Raw genomic sequence first — 18,057 nt, 5'->3', positions numbered from 1 at the left:
TCCACTGTGTTTCCCTTATTTTCCCAAATAGGATATCTTTGGGAAAAGATCTGATGCTAGTCTCTCTTGAGTTGCTTATCATAGACCTATAAGTAGGCAAATACTACTTAAACTATCTTCACTGTTAATCCTTTATTGGTATAAGAGATTAAATTGGGGTTGTAGGGTAAAACAGAATGTGTCATCTTAATGTTAACATATACAGGGTGATGGTAGCAGCAACTCTCACTGTCTCTGAGAAAACCCAGTTTCCACGTGACCATCAGTCTGGATGTAGTTGTCCTTTTGAATGTTTGCCACTCTGGTGGGTGAAACTGACATTTTGCTCTCTTACTCTCTTTGTGTGTTTATTGTTTTCAGCTATTTTAAAATAGTTTCCTTTTCTGTGACTTGCTTATTCATATTATTTGTTTGTTCTGTTGGGTTAGTCATCCTTTTTTAAGTTGAAGTATAGTTGATTTACAGTGCATCCCTTTTTCTAACAATGCATAGGAGCTCTTTAAATAAATGATGTAATCCTCTGTGTATTGCAGATGTTTTTACCAAGCTCTCATGTCTTTTACCTTTCATAATGGAGGTGCTTAACATTTCTTTTTTTTGTAGTGAAATTTCCTTATCTTTTCCTTTATAGTTTCTAGGTCTCCTGTCTGCTTAAGAATATCTTCCGCTTACTAAAATATAGACAGTAAAAAATACTGTATCACTATGTTATACACCTGAAGCTAATATTATGGACTTAAATATAAAGTCAACTATACTTCAATAAAAATAAAAATCATTAGGTAGATGTCTATTATGTATTACATGCCCAAATATTGCATGGTGTAGATTGGGTATAGTTAGCTATGGATAGATAAATATCAGATAGATATTAATAGATAGATATAGAATTGGAGACAGGTAATTACAATAGATGATAAACAGAAGATAGAAAAATAAATAGACATAGAGGGATGATGGACTTCGAGGTGGTGCTAGAGGGAAAGAAACTGCCTGCCAATGCAGAAGTAAGAGACACGGGTTTGATCCTTGGGTTGAGAAATCCCCTGGAGAAGGGAATGGCAATGAAAGGTTGTTGCTGAGCCACAAAAAGACGCCGGGGAGGAGAAGAATTGGCCTCCGGAGGAGAAGAATTCAATCCGGGGCCAGAGATGAGACTTGATCACTCAGAGCTTTAGTGAAATAAAGTTTTATTAAAGTATAAAGGAGATAGAGAAAGCTTCTGACATAGGCATCAGAAGGAGGCAGAAAGAGTACCCCCCGAGTTACAGCAGCTTTAAAGGCGGAGCCATTGTCACTCTGAAGGCTCCATGGCAGCCCAAATTTGGGGATAATTTCATGGATTAAAATCTTTATAAGCTCCTTAGCCTGTTCACTACCACAGGGAAAAGCCTCAATCCATCCAGTAAACGTATCCACCCAAACTTGTAAGCAAGAATACCCATTAGCTTTTGGCATATGAGTAAAATCAATTTCCCAGTCCTCTCCAGGATACTTTCCACTTAGTTGTAATCCAGATTTTGCTAGCTTTTCAGTCTTTGGGTTATTTTTCTGACAAACCTCACACTTTTTGATAATGTTCTTTAAAGTTTTCATCACATTTTTACCTTCAAACAAACGAGAAGCCATCTGTAAGTACTCTCTGCACCCAAATGAAAACTCTGGTGTAAACCCTTAAGAATTTTCCTCTGAGCATTTTCAGGAATTATTAGTCGCCCATCCTCAGACTGTGACCATCCTTTATCAGTAATCTTTGCTCTTCTTTTCTCATATTTTTCTAATTCTTCCTCAGTATACTGTGGTTTCCCCTGTTCCACAGGACCTGTCCAGAACAAAGGCATCTGCAGTGAAAGGGTTTCGTAAAGTGCCGCTTTTCCGACTTGACAGTCAGCCAGCTGATTACCTTCGGCTACTTTACTCCCATCCCTGCTGTGCCCTTTGCAATGCATAACTGCTACTTCTTTAGGACGATATATAGCAGTTAAAAGTCTCTAGATCTCTCTGAAATGTTTAATAGGTTCTCCTGTTGCTGTTTTAAACTGTCTTTCTTACCATATTGCAGCATGAGCATGTAAAGCCAAATAAGCATCCTTAGTGTACTTAGGTAAACTGTAGATATTTACCCACTGCCCTTTGCTTAACTCTAGAGCTCGGGTCAGAGCCACAAGCTCCACTGACTGGGCACTGGTTCCCTGGGGGAGAGATTTTGCCTCTAAAACCTGTTCAGCAGTCACAACGGGGTAACCTGCTTTACACTTTCCATTCTGAACAAAAGCACTGCCATCTGTAAATATTTCCATGTCAGGATTGTCTAATGGGGTATCCATTAGACCTTCCCGAGCTGCATAGTTTAAAGTTAGAAATTGGGAACAATTGTGATCAGATGTTTCATTTTCCTTCTCAGGAAGCAAAGTGGCAGGATTTAAAATTCCACAAACTGTAAGCTTAGTTAATGGTCCCTCTAACAACAATGACTGATATTTAAGAAGCCTACTATCTGTCATCCAAATATTAACCTTAGAATTTAAGATTCCACTCACATCATGAGAAGTCAGTACAGTAAGTTTTCGTCCATTAATTATTTTTAAAGCTTCAGGTGCTAATAAAGCCGCTGCCCCAATTACTCTTAGGCAGTGGGTCCCCCACATGAAATTACATCTAATTCTCTGCTTAGATAAGCAATAGGTTGCTGGTGAGGCCCTTGAAGTTGTGTCAAAACTCCCAAGGCCATACCTTTTCTTTCAGTGACAAACAAATTAAATTCTGACCCTGTGGGAAAGCTCGGAGTGGGAGCTTGCAGGAGAGCAGTCTGAAGAACCTTAAAAGTCTTTTGAGTATCTGGAGACCAAACCAGTTTGTTGGTTTGGGCCTGCTGAGTTTCAGCTATAAGTTTATAGAAGGCCGGGCAAGTTCCCCATAACCTGGAATCCAAATGCGACAGTAACCTATAATTCCCCCAAATCCTCTCAATTGTCTTAAAGTCACAGGTAGGGGATGATTTAGTATAGGTTTACTTCTCTCAGGGCCTATGGCCCTAGTCCCTTCTGATATGATTAGGCACAGATATCTAACAGATTGTTAACAAAGCTGAGCCTTTTCTCTTGATGCCTTGTAACCACAGCCTGCCAGAAAGTTTAAGAAATCTTCTGAGGCTCGTGAACAAGCTTCCTCTGTCTCAGCACAGAGCAAAATATCATCTACATATTGTAACACCACCACTTCGAGCTATTAAAGTTTTCTGGATCCCGTGACAAACTTTGTCCAAATAAGTGAGGACTGTCACGAAATCCCTGGGGCAAAACTGTCCAGGTTAACTGAGAAGCTGGCTGTATAGGGTCTTGAAAGACAAATAGAAATTGACTTTCCTCTGCCAAAGGCATTGAAGAGAAGGCATCTTTCAAATCAATTACTGAGAAATATTTGGCTCGTTCAGGAATTTCAGGCAATAGGATTAGGCACCATGGGGTGTAAAGGAACTCCACCCTTATTTACTATTCGTAAATCTTGAACTAGTCTCCATTTACCATTTGATTTCTTTATAACCAAAATAGGAGTGTTGCAGGGACTGTTACAGGGAATTAATAGTCCCTGCTCCTTCAAATTTTCGATGATGGGTTTTAACCCTTCCTTAACCTCATGTTTCAGTGGATACTCCTTCTTATGTGGAAATAAGTGCAGGTATTTGAGCTTGACAACTACAGGAATAGCATTTTGTGCTCAACCCACAGATTTTCCATCAGCCCACACTGTAGGATGTACATTTTGCTCAATTAAAGGGAGAGAAAGTGAGGGCTCCATATTCATGCAAACAGAGGCATGGACCTTGCTCAGAGACTCTGGCACGATCAGAAACTCGTGTGAAAATAGCACAGAGTCCCGGTCACAAATTACAGAAAAACTGAAGTGATAACTTTTGGCTCGTCCAGACAGTCCCATTACAGAAGCTGATTGGGAAGAAAGTGAGCCAGGGGCTTCAGTAAGCATGGAGTAAGTTGCCCCAGTATCTAAAAGGAAATCGACGGATTGGGCCTCCACAGTTATTTGAATGGACTGGTTGGATCTCTTTGCAGTTCAAGGGACTCTCAAGAGTCTTCTCCAACACCGCAGTTCAAAAGCGTCAATTCTTCGGAGCTCAGCTTTCCCCACAGTCAAACTCACATCCATACACGACCACTGGAAAAACCATAGCTGTGACTAAACGGACCTTTGTTGGCAAAGTAATGTCTCTGCTTTTGAATATGCTGTCTAGGTTGGTCATAACTTTTCTTCCAAGGAGTAAGCGTCCTTTAATTTCATGGCTGCAATCACCATCTGCAGTGATTTTGGAGCCCAGAAAAATAAAGTCTGACACTGCTTCCACTGTTTCCCCATCTATTTCCCATGAAGTGATGAGACTGGATGCCATGATCTTAGTTTTCTGAATGTTGAGCTTTAAGCCAACTTTTTCGGTCTCCTCTTTCACTTTCATCAAGAGCCTTTTTGTTCCTCTTCACTTTCTGCCATAAAGGGTGGTGTCATCTGCATATCTGAGATTTTTTATATTTCTCCCAGCAATCTTGATTCCAGCTTGTGTTTCTTCCAGTCCAGTGTTTCTCATGATGTACTCTGCATAGAAGTTAAATAAGCAGGGTGACAATATACAGCCTTGACGTACTCCTTTTCCTATTTGGAACCAGTCTGTTGTTCCATGTCCAATTCTAACTGTTGCTTCCTGACCTGCATACAGATTTCTCAAGAGGCAGGTCAGGTGGTCTGGTTTTCCCATCTCTTTCAGAATTTTCCACAGTTTATTGTGATCCACGCAGTCAAAGGCTTTGGCATAGTCAATAAAGCAGAAATAGATGCTTTTCTGGAACTCTCTTGCTTTTTCGATGCTCCAGCGGATGTTGGCAATTTAATCTCTGGTTCCTCTGCCTTTTCTAAAACCAGCTTGAACATCTGGAAGTTCATGGCTCATGTATTGCTGAAGCCTGGCTTGGAGAATTTTGAGCATCACTTTGCTAGCGTGTGAGATGAGTGCAATTGTGCGGTAGTTTGAGCATTCTTTGGCATTGCCTTTCTTTGGGATTGGAATGAAAACTGACCTTTTCCAGTCCTGTGGCCACTGCTGAGTTTTCCAAATTTGCTGGCATATTAAGTGCAGCACTTTCACAGCATCATCTTTCAGGATTTGAAATAGCTCAACTGGAATTCTATCACCTCCACTAGCTTTGTTCGTAGTGATGCTTTCTAAGGCCCACTTGACTTCACATTTCAGGATGCCTGGCTCTAAGTGAGTGATCACACCATCATGATTATCTGGGTCGTGAAGATCTATTTTGTACAGTTCTGTGTATTCTTGCCACCTCTTCTTAATATCTTCTGCTTCAGTTAGGTCCATACCATTTCTGTCCTTTATCGAGCCCATCTTTGCATGAAATGTTCCCTTGGTATCTCTAATTTTCTTGAAGAGATCTCTAGTCTTTTCCATTCTGTTATTTTCCTCTATTTCTTTGCATTGATCGCTAAGGAAGGCTTTCTTATCTCTCCTTGCTATTCTTTGGAACTCTGCATTCAGATGCTTATATCTTTCCTTTTCTCCTTTGCTTTTTGCTTCTCTTCTTTTCACAGCTATTTGTAAGGCCTCCCCAGACAGCCATTTTGCTTTTTTGCATTTCTTTTCCATGGGGATGGTCTTGATCCCTGCCTCCTGCACAATGTCACAAACCTCCGTCATGTAGAGGAAAAAAAAGTTTGTCCTTTCTTCCTCCTTGAGAATTCCAGACCCCTCTCTCCTTGGGGACCCCTAGACCTCTTATCAACCTGCCTAGGAAATGATTCTCTCAGTAACTCACTCCAGTATTCTTGCCTGGAGAATCCCACGGACAAAGGATCCTGGTCAGCTACAGTCCATGGAGTCACAAAAGAGTCAAACAAGACTTAGCGAATCAGCACAGCACACGTAGCATAGAGGTGAGGAGGCGATAGATGGTGGATATAATAGACGAAAGGGCTTCCCTGGTGGCTCAGCTGGTAAAGAATCTGCCTGCAATGCAGGAGAGCTGGGTTTGATCCCTGGGTTGGGAAGATTTCCTGGAGAAGGGAAAATCTACCCACTCCAGTATTCTGGCCTGGAGAACTCCATGGACAGTATAGTCCATGGGGTCGCAAAGAGTCAGACACAACTGAGCAGCTTTCACTTTCATATGATAGATAGATGATGAACAGAAATAGGTAGGTAGATAAGGCCTTATCCTCGATGGAATGGTAACGTGATAGAGTAATGCTTCTCTAGACAAGTCTTCACTCAAGAATGTTGATAGATTCCCATCCACCCCCTTCCAGGAATATTGTTTATCACTTTAAATGGAGGCCAGTAGGAAAATGGGTTTTAGATTTTCCTTTATGACCAACGTTGCTTGAACCCTGTTCTGAAATTAACTGGATTAACCCTCTCATCTTTTCAAGAATATTTTACTACTGTGCAGTGTGGGTGGTACCGTGGTGAGGGACCTTCTTGGCGAACAAACAGGAGCATGGAATCTCAGCCGCTGGACCACTAGGGAAGTGTCCAGCCCACATCACACTAGATTGTGATGTGAGAAATAAATTTTTGTCCTGTTTAGACAGTAGGTTGCTGTTACAGCACGGAATGTTACTCACACCAGCTAATATAAGGGGAGGGAATGTCTACATTCAGAAAACAGCCTTTCCTATTTGGTATATTGAAAAAGGAGTCAAAGAAGTTTGGAAGGAGCACTGAAGTACGTAAACTAGGGAAGAAGAGCATTTCAAGAAAGAGCTGCTTTGTGATGATTTGTGATGGTTAATTTTCTGCGTCAACTTGGCCAGGCTATGATACAAGATATTTAGTCAGTCATTATTCTAGATGCTTCTAGATGTGAAAATGTATTTCAAATGAGATTAACATTTCAATTAGTCAAGCAGAATACCATCTATTGCATGGTGGGCCTTGTCTAATCAGTTGAAGCCCTCAAAAGGAAAAAAGTCTGACCTTTCCCACAAATAAGGGAATTCTGCCAGCAGACTGCCTTTGGACTTGAGCTGCTACATTGACCCTTCCCTGAATCTTCAGCATGCCAGATGTTGGTTCCGTGTCCCTGAAGCACCCTGACTACTACAGTGTTATTCCACAAAATGGGGAAGAAGAAAAAGATTTTGAAAAGGCTATTCTATTTGGCAACCAGGAGAAGGGGAGCAATTTCAGTGAGCACTGAGGGCTGAAGCTCTATTTTAAGAAGGAGAAGTAGAAGCAAAATCCTAATGCTGAGAGGAGCATGGGTCGGGGAGGAAGGGGTCAAAGGTATTAGTGGAGGAATTGAGTTTTAGGAGAAAGAATTTTTTTGGTTTGTTTGTTTTTGTTCTTTTTTTTTTTTTTTTTTTTTTCCTGAAGCAGAAAATAGAAAGGAAAGTATTTGGGGAGCTCCCTGGAAGGCTTTATTCCAAGCAAATCACAACATTGCTCAAGAACTGAGGTGAAACAACCCAAGTTCCCATAACAGACAACTGACTTACGGAGATATTCAGCTCAGTCGCTCAGTTGTGTCTGACTCTTTGCGACCCCATGGACTGCAGCACGCCAGGCTTCCCTGTCCATCACCAACTCCCGGAGCTTACTCAAACTCATGTCCGTCGAGTCGGTGATGCCATCCAACCATCTCATTTGCTGTCATCCCCTTCTCCTCCTGCCGTCAATCTTTCCCAGCATCAGGGTCTTTTCTAATGAGTCAGTTTTTCAAGTCAGATGGCCAAAGTATTGGAGCTTCAGTTTCAGCCTCAGTCCTTCCAATGAACATTGAGGACTGATTGCCTCTACAACTGAAGGAGATGTTAAGCTGATCTTATAGTTCAGTTTAGTTGCTCAGTCGTGTCCAGCTCTCTGCAACCCCATGAATCGCAGCACGCCAGGCCTCCCTGTCCATCACCAACTCCCAGAGTTCACTCAAACTCATCTCCATCGAGTCAGTGATGCCATCCAGCCATCTCATCCTCGGTCGTCCCCTTCTCCTCCTGCCCCCAATCCCTCGCAGCATCTTATAACTTAGACATAAAAAATGAAAGAACACCATTTGCAGCAACCAATGAATGGACCTAGAGAGTATTATCTTTACTTAAGTAAGTCAGATAGAGAAAGACAAACATGATATGATATCATGTATGCTGCTGCTGCTTAGGCATGTCTGACTCTCCAGGCTCATCTGCCCATGGGGATTCTCCAGGCAACTATACTAGAGTAGGTTGTCATGCCCTCCTCCAGGGGATCTTCCCAGGGATTGAACCCAGGTCTCCTGCATATATAACTGAATCACTTTGCTATACACCTGAAACTAACACAATATTATAAACCAACTATACTTCAGTGTAAAAAAAGGACTGGGGTGGGACTTCCTCCCTTCATTAATACATGGAAGTTTCCACCAGTAGTGATTACATTTTTTCCCTCCAAATAACCTCTGCTCTTTAGTGATTTCCTTTGACTTTCAACATAACTAAGTTGCTGTGCCACAAGCAACTGTTCCCACACTTTCCCTACCCCAACTCAAGTTAAAAACAGTTTTAAACAGTCTCCCTAGCCCATCCCACCCCGCCCACCCTGTCTGGTGCCTCTGCACTCAAGTCCCAGCTGAGACACACCCTAACAGTTCCAAAATCTGGACTCTCAGGGGAAGTCATCCCAGCTGCCCTGGGTTCAGCACTCTGGTTGTTGATAGAAATTGCCTAAAGTTGCAGCTGAAAGCTCTCACCCAAAGGCTAGTGTAATTTCTAAGGAGTCTATCTCGCTTCTTCATCTGTGATCTGTGATCGTGATCTCTGATCATCCTTTACCCCTCTTTCTCCCTCCTTCCCTCTCTGAACTACTCTGGTACTTTGGCCGGTGGTTCTCCAGCTCTTTCCTACTGCTCCACAGTGCTGGACTCCTCTTTCCAGAGTCCTTTTGGAGCAGGAGTTCATCCTCTGAACCTCTTCAGGGCTGGGTCCAGCTCTGCTCAGCCAGGCCCCATCTATAGTCACACACCAGCATGTTTCATTTCTCTGAGGCTGCTTCTGCATTACCGTAGCAACACCACAGGGCACACACACCCTCCGATCCCAAGGGGGCGAGGAAGAGGGGGCGAGGAAGAGGGGGCGTGGAAGAGGGGGCGAGGAGAGGGCACTCTTGCATACAGAGTTAGGACCTTTTCTCACCAGACATCTTGGATCTAGCCAGCTAAAGAAAGCATGCAGAAAGCCAAGGGCCATTTTTCTGTTCTTTCTTTTAACAAATATTTGGGTAGCTTCTGTGAGGGGCAGGATGGTGCACCCTGGGGAGAAGGACAGAAATGCTGGATTCAGCAACTTCCCTGGGTTCAGATCCCGACATCTTCATTTAGAGCGACCTGATGCTAAATGCAATATCTATCCTCTAAGAAATGAGGACCATCACCGTACTTATCTCCTAGGACTGCTATGAGGATTAAACTTGTTAATACACAGGTAAACCACCTAAAGGACCCTTTGGGATGGCTATCTCCCTGGTGTTTACAAAGTGCTCTCCTGATCCATGCCGTAGTGTAGAAGACTGTGGTTCCTGTGGCAGACTTGGAATCCAGATTTAAAGCCCCAGGAATACATCATGACTACTACTAGGTAGGCAAAACCCTCTGAATCTCGGTCACTCCACCTGTAAAATGGGCAGCAGGTTCTTGGCTCCCTTTCTCAAGGTCATGGTGAAGTTCAGCTGAAATCGTGGAGACCAGGCACTGTCTGAACTGAAACTTGCCATTGGGAAGTGGAAGGGATTAGAGAGAGCTGAGTATCCCCCTTTCTGATTGGCTCAGATTTGTGAATGGGGAGGCAGAGCTGGGGTGGGGGCGGGTGAGGGGAATGGACTGTCCTTGGCCCCTTCTCAGTTCCTAGGCTTAGGAGAAAGTTTCCCTGCCCCTTTGGCCTGACCTAGTTTACTCCAACCTCTGGAGGAGGAAATGGCAACCCACTCCAGTATTCTTGCCTGGAGAATCCCATGGACAGAGGAGCCTGGGAGGCTATAGTCCATGGGGTCGCAAAGAGTCAGACAGGACTGAGCATACACGCACTTTTTACTCCAAGGGCCAAATGGGGGTGGGTGTGGAGGTGTGAAGATGGGGACAATGGAAAGAGGGCAGGCCAGGTGGTCTGCGGCCTACAGGGGGTCTCCCCCTGCCCCATCCAGCCACCGTGCTTGTCCCACCTCCGCGTGCCCCACACTCAGCACCTTTACTTGTTAAACTGTTAGCTTTCCTCACACCACACAACCGCAGGGAGACCTGGACGGTGTGGAATGTTCCCCACACTCCCAGAGTTTGGGGCAGGACCTGGCCCATGGCTGGAACTCAGTAAGTGTCCCATCTGAGAGGATGACTTGTGAGACTCCCGGAGGAGGGACTCTGGGGAGATCACCACTCCTTGCCTGAGGCCCATTACCCTCAGACACCATCACCACACCAGAGGCCCCTCCAGGAACAAAATCACTGAAGTTGGGAGGCCTCAGGACCCAGTACCCTCTTGCAGAAAACCACATGGAGTGGCCACCCAAAGTCACTCACCCAGAGTGGCAGAGCTGGCGTGACCAGCCGTCCTGGTCTGCCCCCGCTGGGACTGGGGGGCTCTCCGGGATGCGGGACTTTCAGAGCTTAAAGAGGGACAGTCCCAGACAATGTGGGGTGTTAGGGCTGGCACCCGGGGATCCTAACTTCTCCAGTCCCTCTACCCCTCAGATTGGTGAGGAAAAAAAGGTCCAGGGCGAAAATCCAGAGCCCCCAGGCACCAGGCGGCCTTCCCTGGGTCTCCCCTCTCCCCCTCCCCAGTGCAGCTGCGGCCGGCCGGGCTCGGGGGCTTGCGCGCCGCGCTGGGGCTCCGGGCGGCCGGGCGGGGCGCGGGGACCCTCGGCGGCACAAAGAGGCCGGGCCGCGGCAGTTTTGAAAAGAGCAAGGAAGTTGATCTGGGCCGGGGCCCAAGCAGTGACGAGGAGGGAGGGCGCGAGGGCGGGCGGGCGGCGGGAGGGCGGGCGCGCGGGGCCGGGGGCGGCCGCAGTCCACGCCTCGCCTGCCTCCACGGGAAGCGCGCGGCGGGATGGGCGGCCGGGCGCTGCGCCCCCAGCCGGCGACCCCGCGGACCCTCCCCTCGGCGCGCCGCCTCCGCAGCCGGGGCTCCGGCGCGACTCCGGCACCGAGTCCCACTCCCGCGGGCGGCGCGTAGCGGAGGCGATCGGTCGGTGCCCTCCGGGAACCCGCAGGCTTCCGCTCGGGGTCGCACGGCCGCCGAGCCGCCTCCGGCCGGGCCCGCCTGAGGCCTCGGAGCGGGGACCATGAAAGGTAAGCCCGCGCGCGGGAGCTCCGAGGCGAGCCCCCTTGGGGCCCTCCGCCCTCACCGGGTGCGGCGGGCATCTCTCGGCGGGCGGGCTGAGGACCGGAGGGCTCCTACGGGAAGGATGGCAGGGGCTGCCCTACGCCTTTCCTAGCGTCTGGAGGAAAGTCTTAGGAGGACAGGATGGAGCCCTGAAGTCCAGAGGAAGGGGAGAGGAGAGGGAGAATGGAGAACGTTCTCATCTGTCATTGCTCTTGCCTGAAAAGCCATTGTAATTACCAGAGGTTTTTTGATCCCTTTAACCAGTCAGCACGGAATGATGCTACAGCCCAAAGCTTCTAGCAATGTCGACTTCATCTAGCACACCCATCTCACAGTCTGCTGCAGCCCCCGTCTAGCCTTTTACCCCATGGGATCCTCCTCTGGGCGTTTCAATCCCAGGAGAGACCTGCTGTGACTGAGTTTCTTAGCCCAGGCCCAGCCCTTCCCAACCTCTGGCCCCTGCCTGACCTACCTCTGACCCCTGCCTGACCTACCTCTGGCCCCCTAGGGACAGAGCAGTGGTGGAAGGTCAGTGGCCCAGGCCTGAGCTCTCCCTGGGCCAGTGAGCATCACCACAGTGGTCCTTGCAGCCAGTTGCTGGGATGGAAACAAGAAGCAGACCTGGTCCCAGATGTTCACCCCTGGACCCTGGCTTTCTTGAGGCCAGGGAGAGTGGACATCTGGGCTTCACGCTCATTCTCAGGCTAAGGGAGAAGCCAGCTCTGGAGTCATACTGTGAGTCTGGAAACTTTGAAGATGGATCCTGTCTCACCTACTTCCTTCTAATCCTTCCATAGGAGCCGGGCAGATGCTTTTACTCCTAACACCTCTTCCACTTACTGAATGTTAAAACAACCAAGGGCTTTTGGGTCATCCACAGGGCTTTCCACTATGTTCTTATGGGGTGTTGACGAAGCAACCTTGTCTGCCATAGAAGGGTTCAGGGTTCCTGTGAAGAAAAGGCTTCATGGGTAAACCTCTGACTGATGACAGCCTCCATGCGGTGTGGTTGGGGAAACAGGCCCAAGCAGGTAGGACTGGCTTTATGGTTGGATCACCTGTGCAGTCCCCCAAGGTCCCAGAGCTGTTCAATGGTCTGCCGTTGCTGTCTTAAAATTATTATTATTTTAATATATTTTTGGCATGTGGGATCTTAGTTCCCTGACCAGGGATCGAACCCATGCCCCCTGCATTGGCAGCATGGAGTCTTAACCACTGGAGCACCAGGGAATTCCCCTGTCTTAAAATTATTAATAATTTTTTAAACAAGGGAGCTCAGCATTTTTATTTTGCACTGGAATGTGCAAATTACACTGCTGGGCTTGTGGACGAGAGAAGGGACTAGCTAAAGATTCACAGCTGGTCAGGGGGACTAGCCCAGAGCTCCTGATCTCCAGGCCAGTGTGCTTGCTCATACGTACATCCCTCTTCCTCCCCTCTGGTCTCTGGTCCCTCTGTCTGTGCTCCCTGGCGGCCTCAGCGTGTCTTGAGCTTCCTGGGATGAGGCAAGCAGGTTATCACCAACTCCAGGGAGTTCCCTTAGCAATAGAGAGGGGCCTTCCTCACTGAGCTCCTGTTATCGGCTCACTCCCACATCTGTGGTGCAGTCCTGTGCCTGGTCAGCGACCCCAGGGAGGTCACTACCAAAAGCTTCCAGAAAGATCTGAGACTACCTCTCACCACAGGCTCAGGGCCCACGCTGCTCTGGATGTGGATGATGGTGGTTAAGATGCCGCATGTTCTCAGAGAGGTTTGGCTCCACCAACATTCCAGAAGAACACTTGGGGAGAAAAGATGGTGAGGGAAAGACAGGCAGGGCTGAACGCCTCTAACATGGAGGAGACACCCAGTTCTTGTGAGGGTGGGAGGCTTCCCTGGTGGCTCAAATGGTAAAGAATCCGCCTGAAATGTTGGGAGACCCGGGTTTGATCCCTGGGTCAGGAAGATCCCCTGGAAGAGGGCGTGGCAACCCACTCCAGTATTTTTGCCCGGAGAATCCCATGGACAGAGAAGCCTGGTGCGTACAGTCCATGGGGGTCACAAAAAGTAGGACTGAAAGACGGACACACACACCCAACTCCTGGGGAGGGAGTTGGGAACACATGACCCGCCTTTCTGAAAGTCAGCTAGGCAACAACATTCTTCTGAGTGGAGGAGGAAAAGGAAAGAGCTGCTATGAATGGGTGTTTAGAGGAGGCCTCTGAGGAGGACCAGCTTGTTGGCTGGGAGGCTGTGGGCTCCAAGTAAGAAGCTGAGGCCTGCCTTTTTCTCTCAAGGAGCAGTCTCACCACCATGGGGGGCTGCATTCCTATTTCCTGAGGCCTTCAGGGCAGCTCTTGTATATTTTTCCCCCAGTTTTGGGAAACCTTCCACGATCTCCCATGACATCCCAGGGCCTCGGGCCTCAGAGCTGTGGAGAAGGCCAGGTGTGTTCCCAACACGCCTCCCTGCAGGGTCTCTCTGTTGGTCACCCTCATCCTCCCCGGGAGCCAGGAAGAGCTGCCACCTCTACCTGAGAGGGAAAAGCCAGGCCAGGCAGTCAATATTTGGCCTTGGGGAGTCTATGGACTGTGAAGAATCAGAATTTTTTTTTTTTTTTTCCCCACATGGAAAAAGCAAAGTGCCAGAAAAATAGGCCCGGCCCCTTCCAGGACAGCCCTTCCCCAGGGGAAGCTAGCTTCGAACTCTCCCACCAATCTGCCACGGATCTGAGGATTGCATGGGCTGGCAAAGGCTCACCAGCCCCGCTCAAAGCTAAACACGGTGATGTTATGCTTTGTGGGGATTGGTGGGGACGGTACTTAGACAAGAAAACAGGTCTGCTAAGGAGTGCCACCACCAGCGGCCAGGCGCCAGGCCCGCTCTGCCAGCCAAACTGTTTCCACCCCGAGGCACCTCCCACCGCCTGCCCACTGGCTGGCAGCCGGGCCTCCCAGGCAGCCGCATCTTTTGATGCAAGCCAGCCCCAGGCCCCCAGTCCAGCCCCTCTCACACCTGAGGGCACACAGCTGCCACCACCCGTGGTGACGGGCCCACCTTGGAGCTGCCCACTGGCTTGTCTGAGCCTTTAACAGCCACCTGTGGAATTGTTCCCACATCTCCAGTGAGAGGGTCTGGTGGCAAGAGCCCCTTCCAGCCACATGAGGTCCCCACGGAGTAGTTCGATTCACTGCAGAGATGACTGATTTGAGAGTCAAGGACACAGGCTCTGATCCTGGCCACACACGAGGCTCTGGTCAGCGTTCCCTTCTCCGGCCCACCTTCCTCCTCCTGGTGGTCCTGAGGCCCATCTTGCCCTGATGCCCTGGGACTCAGCCCAGGAGCTTTGGGCTGAGGGCCAAGCGAAAGCAACTTGGTAGAGATGGTTGGAGGCAGGCCTGCCGCATGGGTCACTGTGCCCAGGGAGACTTGGCCTCAGCTTCCTGATGGGCAGACCCACATCTTGCTGTCCCCCAAGCCTGGGGGAAAAGCCATTCTGCATGGAATCAGGGAGCAGTGCCCACACCCTGAAGGCAAAGGGCAGGTGGGAGGGCAGGGGGACTCAGAAAACAGCAGTGAGATCCCGGAAAATCTACCTCCCGCTGCTTGGCTGGGGGGATGTATCCTCTCATCGAGGTGCAGACTGGGTCCCTTTTGGAACCCCAACCTTCATCCCCAGACCACAGGGCACTGGAGGGGGTCTGACATGGCAAAGGTGCACAGAGTCAATAAAATGGCCTGAGGCGGGGGTGGGGGGTGGGGGGATGGGGGGTGCACGCTGGCCACCTTGCCTTCCAGCTGGCGTGATTTTAATAACTGAAGACTCCCCTCTCAAGCTTATTTGAAAGAGGAGATAAAGAATTCGGCTTCTCAGTAGATGTTGGTGAACGCTTTTGCAGGTTTTGTGAAGGCCTTTGGGGGCAGTTCTTATGTATGTTTCCCCCAGTTTAGGGAAGCCTTCCACAATCTCCCTTGACATCCCAGGGCCCCAGCCGCATAACAGAAATACACTACTATGTATAAAATAGATAACTAATGAAAACCTCCTATAGAGCACAGGGAATTCTACTCAGTGGTGACCTCAATGGGAAGGAAATCCAAAAACGGAGGGGATATATATATACACATTTAGCTGATTCACTTTGTTTTACAGTAAACACTAAAGCAATATGGTAAAGCAACTATACTCCAATAAAAGTTAGAAAAAACAGAAGAGAACCAAGTAATCAAGGGGGATGACGTAAAGGCGCCTCAAGGGGGATGACGTAAAGGCACCAGTGAATGGTACAGACAGTAGATTCCATAGAAATCCGAGGAGAAAAAGAACCTCTCACATTGGGGCAGGTGGGGAAGGCTTTAGGATGTAGTAGAAGGTGAGCGAGGTCTGCATGGGGTCATGCAGGAGACAGGCAGGAGGGGCGGGCGCTGTCACTGGGTAAGTGTATCCAAGGGTGATGGGCAGAGAGGATGGCTTGGAGGTTGAGGGTTTGGCAGAGAAACGCTGGGAGCCACAGGACCAGGAAGCCTTGAGCACCACGCCAAGGACTCCAACTGTGTCCTGTTGACTTTGGAGAGGCCCTGAATGGGTTTGTCAGAAGATGGCCTGCTTGCTGGTTCTCTAATGACATTCACCCACGTTGGGAAATCTCTACTTTTAGAGAAAGCCATGAGGGAAGAAGAAAATGAGCCTGTGATGGAGCCAAGAGGAGCGGTCAGGGACACAGGGGACGAAGGAGGATGTAATATCATGGAAATTGAGAGGAGAAAGTTCCAAGAAGGAGGAAATGGTCAACAGCATTGACTGTTGATGGACAGGCTTTGCTCAGGGTTATTCGATCCTGGAAAAAACAAGTGGCATAGACCGAGAGAAGAGTGGGCAGATTTGAAACAAAAACCCAGGGAGGCCTTGTGTTAGAGAAGTTTGAGAAAAAGACAGCTAAGAAGTTAAAGCAAGAAGCAGGCCAGGCGTGAAGAAATTTTCAAGGTGGGACTGGCCAGCTCATTGGAAGGTCGGGGAGAGAAGAAAAGGGGAGGGGAGGCCTGGGGATGATGGAGACATGAGTGGCTGAGCTTTGCTTGTAGAAAGAAAGAACCACTGCCTTCGTGGTTCCCCAGGATGTAGACATAGGCTTTTTGCATCACTAGTTGCTCTGAATCTTTTTACCATCCATCCCCAGTATAAAAATTTTGAAAAATGCAAAAAAGGAAAAAAAAATAGTCCTCACAGGAACTCCTACCCCTCAGAGAAAATTGATGAGAATTCTTCCAGAAATTCTTCTGTGTTTATTTGCACACAGATTTTTTTTTTCCACATAGGTAAGGTTATACTATATATGTATTTTTATATGTATTTTTAAATTCCAACAATAGAACCTATATTCCTTAGGCAATAAGTATAGATCTTCATTCTTTTTTAACAGCTGCATAATATTCTATAGTATGGCTTTATGAGAATTTATTTAATCAATCCTTTGTACTGTGCTTAGTTGCTCAGTCATGTCTGTCTCTTTGCAACCACATGGACTGTAGCCTGTCCATGGGGATTCTCCAGGCAAGATTACTGAAGTGGGTTGCCATGCCCTCCTCCAGAGGAACTTCCAACCCAGGGATCAAACCCAGGTCTCCCACATTGCAGATGGATTCTTTACTCTGAGCCATCAGGGAAGCCCAATCCTTTATCAATCGACACTTAAGGTATATAAATTTTTCCTTGCATTTATCACAGCATGCAATGATAATCTTTACACGTCCATCTTTGCCTAGTGGTATATTTATCCCTTTAAAAAGTAATTCCTAGAAAGGAGATTGCTGAGTGAAAAGGAAAAATTGGAGTTTTTGAAAGTTGAAAACCAGTCCTGAGTGTGACGGACCCTAGGGAAGGGAAATAAATGACAGCAGAGTTCAAGCAGGATAGAAAAATAATTCTAATAAAAATGGCTGATACTCCCGTTTATCAAGTATCTGGTCCTTTTCACACGTTGTCTCATTTTTATAGCAGCTCATGAAGTTGATGGTTTTCTCACTATTTTGCACACAGAGCGCAGAGACAGAAGGGGAATCCCCGTGTGAGAGAAAGCATGACCGGAAGTAGTGACAAGTAGAGAGAGTGAGGGGTTTGAAGGCCCAGACGTGATGGTCAAGATCAAGAAACTAATGATTCCCACCCTTCCCATCCACTGGACTTGTGGAGTTCAAGGGCAGTGGAGGAGGTGCTATCTCCACAGGGGAGACCAGTGTGTATATGATGGGAGAGGGTTGAGGTCTGCTGTACTGAGTGAATAGTCAAGATGCTCTTCTCAAATACTGCCCCCCATATCCGTGAGGTTTTATTCCAAAATCCCCCAGGTATACCAAAATCCAAGGATGCTCAAATCCTTTGTACAAAATGGCATAGTATTAGCCTTTAACCTACCCACAGCTTCCAGGTTTGTTTTTGATTAATTTTTATTGGAGTATAGTTTCTTTTGGGGGCTTCTCTGGTGGCTCAGACGGTAAAGAATCCACCTGCAATGCAGAAGACCTTGGTTCTTTCTCTGGATTGGGAAGATTCCCCTGGAGGAGAGCATAGCAACCCACTCCAATATTCCTTCATGGAGAATACCATGAACAGAGGAGCCTGGCTATAATCCATGGGGTCTCAAAGAGTCGGACACAACTGAGCGGCTAAGCACGCATGGTTGCTTTACAATGCTATGCTAGTTCTGCCGTACAGCA

At 47.8% G+C, this 18,057-nt stretch overlaps 1 protein-coding gene across 1 annotated transcript in view; it reads left to right on the top strand.

Annotated features, from left to right (window-relative positions):
* The window catches only part of SCARA3 (scavenger receptor class A member 3), a 34,419-nt gene continuing 27,420 nt past the window's right edge, over positions 11,059 to 18,057 (top strand). The window contains exon 1 of the mRNA XM_018051874.1: positions 11,059 to 11,330. Within this exon, the coding sequence (XP_017907363.1) occupies positions 11,324 to 11,330 (7 nt within the window). The 5' untranslated portion in view covers positions 11,059 to 11,323. The remainder of the gene's footprint in view (positions 11,331 to 18,057) is intronic.

Source organism: Capra hircus, chromosome 8 (genome assembly GCF_001704415.2).
Source record: "Capra hircus breed San Clemente chromosome 8, ASM170441v1, whole genome shotgun sequence".
Classification (NCBI taxonomy): domain Eukaryota; kingdom Metazoa; phylum Chordata; class Mammalia; order Artiodactyla; family Bovidae; genus Capra; species Capra hircus.
This window is presented reverse-complemented; position numbering and strand designations above follow the sequence as displayed.